Below are 12,873 nucleotides of genomic sequence, written 5' to 3'. Positions count from 1 at the left end.
TCAAAATGCAGGTAATGACCCCCTACACTGAAACCATGACTCTTCTGGTAGACTGCTATTCACTTTGAAAACCACCACCATAGAGGAAATGGTGACTCATGAACTGATTATAATCCAAAGAAAAGACATCCTGAGGTCTTTTTTATTTTTAAACTGAGGTCTAATTGACACATAGCATTAGTTTCAGGAGTATAACATATTCAATACCTACATACATTGCAAAATGACCACCACAAAAAGTCTATAGTCACCAGACAGTAACATTTTCTTCTTGTGATGACAACCTGTAAGATCTACTCTCTGAACAACTTTCAAATGCAGTATGCAATACAGTATTATTATCTACACCACACTGTATATTGTACCCCCAGGACTTATTTTATAACTCGAAGTTTATACTTCTGACTTTCTTTACCATTTTGCCCACCTTCAGCCCATGCCACTGACAACCACCAATCTGTTCTTTTAAGTTTGTTTTGAAATTCGATAGGTGAGATCATATAGTATTTGTCTTTGTCTGATTTAATTCATTTAGCATAATGCCCTCAAGATCCATCCATATTATCACAAATGGCAAGATTTCATTCTCTCTTATGGCTGAATAATATATGTATACACACACCACTTCATCCATTCACCCATTCTTCATCCATCCATGGATATCAATGACTCCATATCTTGACTATTGTAAATAATGTTGCAATGAATATGGGGATACAGCAATCCTTTTAAGTCAGTGTTTTTGTTTTCTTTGGATAAATACCCAGAAGTGAAACTGCTGGATCATATGATAGTTTTATTCCCAATTAAAAAAAAAAATTGGGGGCACCTCCATACTGCTTTCCATAGTGAATCTACATTCCCACCAACAGTGCACAGAGGTTTCCTTTTCTCCACACCCTCTCCAACAATGACTATTTCTTGTCTTTTGGTAAGAGCCATCCTAACGGGTGTGAGGTGATGTCTGGTTGTGATTTTGATTTCCCTGATGACTAGTGGTGCTGAGTACTGTTTTCATGCACCTGTTGGCCTTTACTACTTGTCTGGTTTCCAAACCATGGAAAGAAAGTGTGCTTACACCAGGACCCCAGTACCAGGATTCCATCATTTATGTTAATCTCACTCTTTCTGGAGTCATACTTCTCATTTAAAAATCAATAAATACCCATTTTGACAACATCTCCTTTGATCCAGTTGCTCCCAGATCTCATGAACTCCACTGAACTAAACCTTGCAACATCGAAGACTTTAGTCAAGGCAAACCTTCTTGTTATAGAAAATTTTAAATCTTTTGCATTACAAGGTAATAATCTGTAAAACTCAAACAAGATGACTCAGCACCGAAGTTTAGTTCAATATGATTTTATTTAAAAATCTGCAAAGCCAAAGGAGGGATCTGATGTTTTGTTAAAACAATTTTCACAGTATATATTTCAGCCTTTTTAGCTTTGTGTTGAATAACAACAGAAAAGGAAGTTTCTGTTCAAGACCCTCACTCCAGCACAGCACACTCAGCCAGGCACCCAGGATCGAGTGGCTGGGCGGGTCACCCTGGCCTGAGCTCACAGTGAGTCCTCCCCCTTGAATGGAGCCCCAGTTCTTCCCCAGGTACACAGACTTATTTTCACTGCTCTCCATAGGCCCTGAGAATCCTTCATCTTAAAGTTGAGAAAAGTGCGAAAGGATTCCTTAACTCATTGCCTGTAACAAACCCAGCTACTGGTTAACTCCCGACGATCACAAGTATAAAATACTTGAAATGTATAAGATGTTCCACATTGAATGGAACAACTTAAATTTTAAAAAATTAAGTCAAGTAACATGCTTTCATGTTTTAAAACGTTACTTAATAAAACTTACTGAGACAAGATATACAGCACTTTCTTGTATTTGGTATTACAAACTCCTACTGACGATAGCTACTTGATGGTTGAAAAAAATAAAAAAGAGAAGAAACCGTACATATTGTTTTATAAACAATGCCTGAAGGAATGTCATGTTGTAAATTTTGTTACTAAGATTAAGCCTGGAAAAAAAAGATCTACAAAAGCAACGCCCATGTTCTTTTAAATGATGAGGTAGATTTTTTCCTATGCAGCAAATGGAAGATAACTGAAAATGCACACAACTCACAAATCTTCTTTAAAAAAAAAAAACAGTTCAGGTTATAGTCACTTTCACAAATAAGACATTTATAAACCACGAGGTGGAGAGGTCATACTCGGGGAAGCTCCACACTTTATGTGTTACTCGGAGATTCGATAATCAGTCTTGGATCTATTAACTCTCTCCAAAAAACGCTTATCTGAGGAAAAACAGAAAATATTCAGTTTAGAGATGTCATTTTGAGGTCATATGAATTTTAGTCAGTTAAAAACTTCCATTTTCATTTGTGAAAAATGCTTAAGGATTGGAGGTAATTTGAGTCCCAGTAAATTCAGTTCAATTAAGGTAGAAGGCCTTGTTTACCTAGAACACAGCTAAGTTTTATATTAAACATATTTCATCTTTCTTTGATTTAGAGCATGAGCTGGGGCCAGGTGGTACCAGCTGGTTACCAAGGGGTCAGAAGGATTTGCCCAACCAGTCTCTATGGACAGGCAGTCTGCAGACCTCTTGGGAGGCAGATACGGTCCAGAGGGTTATCACTAGGCTGCTGACGCCCTTTCGTGCAGCTCTGTAGTTCTTTTCCTGTGCTGCCTAAAAACAGAGGAGTTATTTCGCATTTTACCAAGAGAAAGCAAAGCTAACGAAGGCCATCTGCATGAATAATGAGAGCCATCTAGTGTCCAAAAAAGTAATTACAGGCCCTACTTCAGGCCTCAGTTTAATAAGGCCTCCAAGAGGAAAGCCTCCAACATTTAATTTTCCAGTGTAGTTTCCAAGAATACATTTCAACAAAAAAGTGGGGCTGCATATATTGCAAATAAAGAAGTACAGGATACGGGGCCAAATCTGCACAGCCTACCACAGACCCTAAAAATGTGCTTTTGGAGTAAATCCCTGAGTGTCATCTATCCTAAAGACAAAGCAAAACATACAGTCTGGTTAGGGTTTCCACAAGTTTACATTTCAGATAAAACGTGACTTTGCAATACTAAAACTTCAGAACAATATCATAACATTTCAAGTATAAACACCTTAAGAAGCGGTTTCTTAAATATAAATTCTATTCACTTCAATGCTACCATACTCTAATGAGACAGCCATTCCAGCATCTCTGGAAGTCTGGCTGCCAACAAAGCTCTAAACCATATACTTCCTAAAATGGCAATTTAAGGACTTAAGCAAAATCAGAAGACAGATTCATCACTGTGTGTCATTCTTCAAAATTATCTGCACTATCCTAAGTCAGAATCGTGGTAACTCTTGGGAGGTAGCAGTGACTGTAAGGAGACGTGGTGGAGACTTCCGGGGACCCCCCAATGCTGGGATCCTCTCTGATTTTATATAGGCAGTGCAGAAAGCTGCAGCGTCACCTTCCAGACCACCACCAGCCAGTCAAGCGAATGGACGACCAAGCAATCCCAAGAAGAGAAGCGTGCCTACCCTCTTCTCCTGCGTCACAGCGTACTCCACTACCTCAGCTCCATTTTCGTTGTGATAAACCAAATCAAATTTCCCAGGTTCTTTCATGGCTGAAACCAGACGGTAGGAAGGAGAGACAATAAGTCATTTCCCAGTAGTGAAAAAGATCCTCTACAGGGAATTCATATCGTTAGAAAAACCACCACAAACAAACTGTCCATTGACGTGGAGGCTGGGTACACACACGAAAGCATGGAGTGCTCAGTGACAGGAGATGCTCTGAAAATCCTGTGTCAACACACAGAAGCTTCTCAGGTATGCATCAGGGACGATCTTTCCTTCACAGAAAAGCAATGAGCTGATACACTATCACTAGTAATCCCAGAAAAGAATGTGCAACCACAAGATAATCCCCCCAAAACTGGTTTGTTTCAACAAGAGAAGGTGATGTGAATTCTGCAAAATTCTTGCATCTTGTGTCTGCAGAAATTATACATGCTTACTTGGTAACACAGCAGTCCTCATTTTACATGGTAGGGTGGGGCTATAAAAATGACCACACAGGTTGAAATCATGCAAAACAATCTTAATCAATGGGGAAACTTATGACTGTCTCATGATCTTTAAAATTTTTTTGTCAAAACATTCAAACCTTTACTGTATAGGGGAATGAAAACACAGTAACACTGCTATTTATGTAGGACACTGACCTAATGTAAAGCAGAAAAAATGAGAATTAGAGACTGCTCCGTGTCCACACACACCCAGGGTGGTTTGAACAGTGCTCGCCCCTTTGCCATCTAACCACGTGCTGAGTGAGGATCTTTTCCACGCCTGGCACAGCCGTCATACTCCTTTCTGTTTGAGTCCACTTTCAGCACGTTACCCTTTGAGTTTTGAAGGTTATGAAATAGATCTGAGAGGTTTTTTTCACAGTTTTGTCCAGTTTTTTGCTTATGTAATTTCTAGGACATCCTTATTTCTTTCATCATGACCACTTTCCTCACTGATGTCAAGAAGTTCACAGAAAGCTCAATGTCAGCATTTCCACAGTGAGTTATTTCTTCTATGATTTCACTTAAATTAAACTTGGATGTTACTTTTCGCATCATCACTTGTTGTTTCCTTGTCACGCTGTCATTTCTGTTGACCAGTTCCCTACTTGATTGCCCGCTTTTGTAGAGTGACACGTGGGTTTGTCACTGAGGCACGGAGGCACCACAGCTACACACTTCGCTGTGGCGCGGGAGCCGAGCACCAGGTCACAGCACCAAAACACTGCAAGAAGCAAGGTGACTGTCACCCATCATAATGGGCACCTGCTACCGTGCAGCGATCTGTGGGCTGGAGAGCTGGTAGTACTTCACAGTTACTCACAGCTCACAGGGCCTTCCCTGGTGGTCCAGTGGCTAAGACTCCACACCCGCAATGCAGGGAGCCCAGGTTTGATCCCTGGTCAGGGAACTAGATCCCACACGCTACAATGGAAGATCCTGCAACTTAGATCTACAACTAAGACCTAGTGCAAAGAAATAAATATTTTTAAAAAGAAGAGTTAATATACCAAGTCACTGGAGACTGGTTTTATTTAACAAAACCATGGTAACTGAAATTCATGTATATTAGAACAATGCAAAGTGAGGACTGCCTGTATTTCTGCTAGAAAACAGATCAACTGTTTCTTGATGCTCCCAAAAAGAAAAGTTCTAATTGGATATCATCACTGTCAATCACCTGACAAGAAGTGATCAGGCTGTGTCCACAGAATTTGACCACGGACAAACCTCTGTCCAACATTCTTAAGGAGGATTTCTTCAAATGAAATCTAATCAGAAGAAAGCTGGAAAACCAGTGTAAGGTTTATTGTTTGTGTTTTTTCTGCGTGCCCTCATAGTTTGCAGGATCTCAGTTCCCCAACCACAGACTGAACCTGAGCCCCAGCAGAGAAAGTGTCAAATCCTAACCACTGGACCACCAGGGAAATCCCCTGAAAAATCTTTCTGAATGATTTCAATGTACTAGAGTCTTGAGTCTTTTACTATCTTATTTAAACATGAACAGAAAATAATTAATTCCTTAGAGTCTGCTAAAGAAAAAGGGATCTCCTCTATTCTCTGGCCAGGGACCCCTGCAAACACAACCCGAGTTAAGCCACACACAATAAAGGTCCTGTTATTCCAGGGTTTCAGAACCAAAAATGGGTGGGGTGATTCAGGGATAAAGCAGGGAACCATTTAAAATAATGCATGAGAGTATGGCTACACTTATATTTCAGACATTTTACTTTAACACAGAGAAGTATGTTCATTTGCCAACCTTTTCAAACAGAGCTAGTAGGTCTTATGAGTCCACTGACTGGAGCTGTCTTTCTTTTAGAAACTTTATCCCTAATGCATATATGCAATTTCCAGTTTTTGAGTTTTGAGGGGTTTTGTTTAGTTTTGTTTTCTGGCCATGCCACGCAGCATGGAGGATCTTAGTTCTCCGACCAGGGATCGAACCCACACCCTCTGCATTGGGAGTATGCAGTCTTAACCACTGGACTGCCAGGAGAAGTCCTGAGGTTTTTTGTTTTTTAAGTGGATGCAAGAATATAAGACTTGCAACACAATTTATGTGCAGAATCTTCTCAGATTTTTATCAAATTCCTCTCAAACTCTTATAGCTAACCCATCACATGTAATTCAATTTTCAGCAACGATCCTGAGTCAGCATTCAATTTAGGTTTCACAGACATAATTTTTTTTGCCATCAATTTTCATTAATTGATGTAATTTTATGAAATTACAAGTTACAATAAAAAGAACAACGTGCTTAACAGTTTGGGGAACAAACCCAACAACTCTCAGCAGACACGCAGCCCCACTGGTGGAAGCGCAGCGCAGCCCACCCCCAGGCCCTCTGCGATAACAGAGGCAGCAGAGAGCACCGTAACCACGGCAGCCGAGGAAGACAGCGCCTCCTGCATATAGAAGCTATTCAGAAACCAGTGCAGACGTGAAGAGCCTACGTTTTCAAATTTTTTTCTAGAAGACTCACCAGGTAAGGATGAAAGAATTTCTATGTCTACTTGCTCGGTCTCTGGGTTATGGCTTAATATTCTTCCTTCCTTTCAAAAAAAGAAGTCCAAGTCAAAAATCAACATGTGAAATATAATGAGTGTACTAAAACCACTTAAAAATAGTTAAGATGGTGAGTTTTATGTGAATTTTATTTCGACAAAAAATTTTTTAAATAAGTCAACATGTATTTGGAATAAAACTCCCATAGCAGACCACATTTCTCTGGTCTAAATTATCCCCGGAGCAAGCACTACACAGCTAGGAAGAACCCTAGAGCCCACAGCCTCTAGTTATCCAAACTAGCCTGCCCTGAGCTGTCTCCCTGACCTGCCCTCCAACCCCAAGGAAACCCGGATGGAAGCTCCTCACTCCTGCCCCTGCCTCCCGGCCACAGCCAGGTGCTAGCATCTGGAGTCCTGCCTGGCGTGGCATTCTCCTTTCTCTTGGGAAATGTAAATAATACTTCTCTTCAGTAGCACTGACTCTGCTGTGTTATCACTCAGTCGCCTCCATAAATTAAAATCCTATGGATACATATTAGACAGGGTCAGGGGGCTGGGGAGACTACATTCTTTGAAGATAGCTTTGACTTTAAAGACAAGCTTAATGAATAAAGCTAATGATCTAGCTGGATAACAGCAATTGACATCAAAGCAAAAAAGTAACATTGATTTTCACTCTTGAAATGGTTCTGAAAGCAACTTCAAAAAAGTCCTAAAAATACTGGAAACAAAGTAGCAAACAGCTTTCCAAAATAATAACTATAATGACCAATATCTATTTAATATGCATTTTAAAAAATCTATATCATCTAGCATCAATGATTGATACAGGTTGTGGGACATATAAATTCTATGTTTATTTCCATTTCCTCACACACTGCAGAATTAAATTAATCATCTGCGGTAGGGTGAAAAAATATCCTGGTTTGCTCAAGACAGGCCCATTTATGTTTCCTTTCAGTATAAATTATCAATACAATAGTAATCCTTTTCATTTGCAAGTGTTCTGATGTAGATGATAAGTTTGGCGGTCACCTATATTAAGGGACTAAGATGAAAAGGTGGAAATACACCAACTACTCAGAACTAACCAAGCAAATCCCTTCATGAACTGATTCTTCTTCTAGCCTGCTTTTGAACAAAGATTCTTACCAAGATTTTAAAAGACTTCCAAGGTATCAATTCAGATTGACTCACTGTTGTACCTTATCTATATTACTATGTTAACATATCAATTATTTCCTTTAAAAATGGACTTACATTCTGAATCTCACATCAAAATAAGAAAGTATGCATTTTAACAAGATTTTAACAAAATTTTGAATGGGTAAAAAAAGGAAAGACAACATGTAATTCTATAATCCCACTGAGTCACACTTTTGCCAAACTATGATGAAGCTCATATGCCAGTATTAAGTCCCACACAAATATTAAAAGAGGAAATTCCGAGGATAATATTTGTGAATTACCTATGGTTAACTGGTAAAGCAAAAGAAACCATATTAGATCATAGTAACCAACAGGAATGCCAGGCTGGATGAAGCACAAGCTGGAATCAAGATTGCCAGGAGAAATATCAATAATCTCATAAACGCAGATGACACCACCCTTATGGCAGAAAGTAAAGAGGAACTAAAGAGCCTCTTGATGAAAGTGAAAGAGGAGAGTGAAAAAACTGGCTTAAACTCAACATTCAGAAAACGAAGATCATGGCATTGGGTCCCATCACTTCATGGCCAATAGATGGGGAAACAATGGAAACAGTGACAGAGTTTGTTTTCTTGGGCTCCAAAATCACTGCAGATGCTAACTGCAGCCATGAAATTAAAAGACGCTTGCTCCTTGGAAGAAAAGTTATGACCAACCTAGACAGCATATTAAAAAGCAGAGACATTACTTTGCCAACAAAGGTCTGTCTAGTCAAAGCTGTGATTTTTCCAGTAGTCATGTATGGATGTGAGATTTAAGACTATAAAGAAAGCTAAGCGCCAACAAACTGATGCTTTTGCACTGTGCTGTTCGAGAAGACTCTTGAGAGTCCCTTGGACTACAAGGAGATCAAATCCTAAAGGAAATCAGTCCTGAATATTTATTGGAAGGACTGATGCTGAAGCTGAAACTCCAAAAGTTTGGTTACCTGATGCAAAGAACTGACTCATTTGAAAAGACCCTGATGCTGGGAAAGATTGAAGGCAGGAGGAGAAGGGGACGACAGAGGATGAGATGGTTGGATGGCATCACTGACTCGATGGACATGAGTTTGAGCAAGCTCCAGGAGTTGATGATGGACAGGGAAGCCTGGCGTGCTGCAGTCCATGCGGTTGCAGAGTCGGACACAACAGAGCAACTGAACTGACTGAACCAACAGGAATTCATAAATAGATGAAATAGATTCCCACGCCGAGAATAATCAGATTTCCTGGCTGAGTCTGTACGTGCGTGCTCACCCAGCAGGCTCCACTGTCCACGGGACTCTCCAGCAAGAATACTAGAGTGGGTTTCCATTTCCTACTCCAGGGGGTCTTCCCAACCCGGGGACTGAACCCACATCACCTGCATGTCCTGCACTGGCACATAGATTGTTTACCACTGAGCCACCTAGGAAGCCCTTTCTTACTAAGAGCTATTTTATTTTCTTTCAAAGATGAGGATCATAGGGGAGGGATACTCAAATAACTTTGTGTATCTAAGCTGATTAGAAAAAACTGAGTAAAAAAAAAAAACTTGTCATTCTCCTATATTCCTCCTGGGTATTAAGAAAAGTTACACTGGGAGACTTCAAAGTGATATTATTAAAAAGTTTACATTTTGATAATATTTTTATTTTCTTCTTTACGGCACTGTTCACTCCATAAAAATCTATGTTATTTGTAATTAGCAAAATTAAACATGACGTTAGCTTCTTTAATGTACTGACATTTGATTATTTGTAAATAAAGACCCTTACCTTGTAGTCAGAGACATCAGGAGAATAATCGGATGTTAGTTCCAAAAGCTAAAAAAGAAGAAAAAAACTCACAAATACAGATACCCCATGTTTCCTTTTCCTTACTCCTGAGAAAACAAAACATGCCATGTTCTGGGGCTTACTCCACCACTCAGGAAGCCCTGCCAAGAGCCTGTAGCAAAACAGGGCTTCAAGTAGGAAAGGTTCTTTGTGGGGGTTTGGGAGGTCTGGAGGTGACATGTAGAGTCTCTTTTTATTGAGCAGTTACTATGTTCCAGACACCAGGCTGAGTCATTTTTATTCACTCAGAAAATAACTACTGGGCACCTACTACATGCTTGGCAAGAAAACATGAAAGATATAATTCAGGAAGAGTTTTTATACATGTAAGTTAGTTTAATAATTCATTAAATTTTATTAGCATAAATTATATTAACTTACAAATGTAACCTAATGTGCTAATGAATAAGTTTATTTGGAAGAGGAATAAACTCCTTTGTTGTAACTGTTTTCTGAATATATACCTTAAATGCAATCCTTTCTCCAACTTGAGGGGCAGCTGCTAACAGTGGTAAGAGACTGTAGTCCTTCTTGTGTGTCTCTATGGGATTCTGAAAAACAGGGTTAGTCACGAGATTCTGTTACTGGTGGGAAAATGTGAACCCCGACATCAACTCCAGACACATAACATGAGGAAAGGGGAAGACATAAGCTCACAGTAATACTTGCCTGGATAATGGTAGATGAATTTGTCACCATTTCATTCAACTGTTGTTGCTTCTGACAGTCGGCGTTTCTATTTAAAACATAGGGAACAGCATGCCCTCGTCCTCGACCTCTCCCCCGCATACCCCGGCCCCTCGCTCCTTTCCAGGAAAGAAGGTCCTCTCCTCTACCCCAACCTCTTCCCAAACTGGCAGGGAGAGTCACGTTGGGAGGAGGACAGAGGACCTGTCTGCCACTGTTTGGGTCCGACTGCTTCCATCCAGCGGCGTTTGGAACCTGTGATGATGGCCCTGGACAATTTCTTCCTACAAAGAGGCCTACAGTCTTTAAGAACCCTGCAGTACACTCGGGGGTGCTCTTCGGGATCGCGCATTGATCGTCTGACTCTGAACTAGAGTCTGAACTAGAAGATGATGTTCTGGAGGTCTTGCTCTTGACGGGGGCAGAGGTAAAACCAGTTTTTGGAGCCACTTTGTTTGCAGCTGTGGTTTTCACAGAGGATCCATCCTTTGACATGTCAGTCGAGATTTTCTGTGAGGAATGTCTGACCTCCAAGATAACGTTGCTGACACCATCACTAGTTGATTCGTGGTAAGACTCAGACTCCGAGGAGGAATCAGGACTGTCTTTCGTACGGACGACCATGCCACCTTTCTGGTTGGCTTTCACAAGGCTGTTTCGAGCAGGAAGAGCTTTAGGGCTGCACTTCTGGATGGTCCACTCTTTCACAGACTGTGCTTTAGAAGACTTGGGAGTCTTGGCATGCTTTTTATATTCACGTTTCTCCTTTTTCTTTGGCAATTTTTTTTCAGCCTCTCCATCATCAACCTCCACCACATCACACGTGGCTTTGTTCTTCCTCTTGTTTTTTTTACCCACACTCTGCTCTGTGGCGGCTTTCGGTTCTAAATCCAAGGTCTTCTCACTGTTATTGTTCTCATGCCTCTTCCAATGCTTCTTTGAATTTTTGTAATCTAGTTCGGTTTCTTCATCTTCGTCCAACTTAAATGCCCGCTTCTTTGCTTTTCTAGGTAATAAACGAGTACTATCCCCATTACTAACTGTTACAGGACTCTCAGCAACTCCTGTCTCTTCTAATTTAACTCTGTTAAAAGAACAAGAGGGAAAGCTTTAGTAATTCATAAGCATGTCTCCAGGACATAGTTATAAGCTAATATGATTACATCAGGCAATGAAAAAAAGGTTAAATCACTTCAAGATAAAAGATTCTTTTTAACAAAATGATCTATGGCATCACTTATGGTCAACTTTCAAATAACTAGTTTTATTTATTGATCATCTACTGCATCCTAAAATTAGATTTTCTTTCATCTAAACACCATCGTGAAGTCGGTTTCTTTTCATTTTAAAACTGATCACAAAATTACAGTTCATACAAGTAATTGCCCAGGATCCACAGCCAGTAAGACACAGAAATGCAACTCAAGCTTGTCTGTCTAATTCCAAAGTTCACAACCTTTCCACTATGTTATGTGCCTACCCTAAATGGTGACAATGCTGATTACCCATTTTGTTTTGTAAGCTATTTTTTAAAAATCAGATTTCATTTTTATTTTGTTTGAATTTAGGAAAACACTGAACATGTTTTAAACTGTACTGACAGCCATTATAAAATTCTGTAACATTTGGTGATTATTAATTTCATGCTCAACCTGGCTTCCCTGATAGCTCAGTTGGTAAAGAATTCGCCTGCAATGCAGGAGACCCCAGTTCAATTCCTGGGTCAGGAAGATACCCTAGAGAAGGGACAGGCTACCCACTCCAGTATTCCTGGGGTTCCCCCTTGGCTCAGCTGGTAAAGAATCCACCTGCGATGTGGGAGACCTGGGTTCAATCCCCAGGTTGGAAAGATCCGCTGGAGAAGGGACCGGCTACCCACTCCAGTATTCTGGCCTAGAGAATTACATGAACTATATATATCCATGGGGTTGCAGTCAGACATGACTGAGTGACTTTCACTTTCACTTTCAATCTGACTAGGCCCTGGGGTACCCAGATATTTGGTTAAACATTGTTCTGGGTGTGTCTGTGGGGGTGTTTCAGAATGAGATTAACATCTGAATTTGTACACTAAATAGACTGACTGCCTTTGTGAGCATGCGTGTGTGCTAAGTCGATTCAGTCGTGTCCAACTCTTCGTGACCCTATGGACTGTAGCCCACCAGGATGCTGTGTCCATGGGATTCTCCAAGCAAGAATCCTGGAATGGGTTGCTGTGCCCTCCTTCAGGGGATCTTCCTAACCCAGGGATCAAACTCCCATCTCTTAGTCTCCTGCATTGGGAGGCAGATTCTTCACCACTAGTGCCACTGGGAAGCCCACCTTTGTGAGCAGATGGTCCCAATATGAATGGGACTGAGAATAAAAGGCTGATCAAGAGGGAATTCCCACCCCCTGCCTATCTTTGAGCTGGGACATCAGAAGAACTTCTCCTCATTTAGACTAGGAATCAGACAGAAATATACCATCAGTTCTCCTGGTTCTCAGGCCTTTGCACTTGGGCTGGAAGTTTATCATCAGCTTTCCCAGGTCTCCAGGTTGCCAACTGCAGATTTTGGGACTTCTCAGTCTCCATAATCTCATGAGC

The 12,873-nt window shown here is 40.6% G+C and overlaps 1 protein-coding gene across 3 annotated transcripts in view; it reads right to left on the bottom strand.

The window, feature by feature from the left end:
• Positions 1–1,346: 1,346 nt before the first annotated feature.
• Positions 1,347–12,873, bottom strand: part of COIL (coilin) — a 29,448-nt gene continuing 17,921 nt past the window's right edge. Inside the window, exons 2-8 of one of the 3 annotated variants that reach the window (XM_065909930.1) lie at positions 10,269–11,370; positions 10,064–10,150; positions 9,540–9,587; positions 6,568–6,637; positions 3,550–3,638; positions 2,614–2,700; positions 1,347–2,305 (exon numbers count right to left, since the gene is read on the bottom strand). In XM_065909930.1, the coding sequence (XP_065766002.1) occupies positions 2,240–2,305; positions 2,614–2,700; positions 3,550–3,638; positions 6,568–6,637; positions 9,540–9,587; positions 10,064–10,150; positions 10,269–11,370 (1,549 nt within the window). In that variant the 3' untranslated portion in view covers positions 1,347–2,239. The remainder of the gene's footprint in view (positions 2,306–2,613; positions 2,701–3,549; positions 3,639–6,567; positions 6,638–9,539; positions 9,588–10,063; positions 10,151–10,268; positions 11,371–12,873) is intronic. The other 2 variants (XM_065909931.1, XM_065909932.1) reach the window with 2 other exon arrangements.

The sequence above is a fragment of the Muntiacus reevesi genome, chromosome 18, assembly GCF_963930625.1.
Source record: "Muntiacus reevesi chromosome 18, mMunRee1.1, whole genome shotgun sequence".
NCBI lineage: Eukaryota > Metazoa > Chordata > Mammalia > Artiodactyla > Cervidae > Muntiacus > Muntiacus reevesi.
The sequence above is the reverse complement of the archived record's forward strand: the minus strand, read 5'-3'. Positions and strand labels throughout refer to the sequence as shown.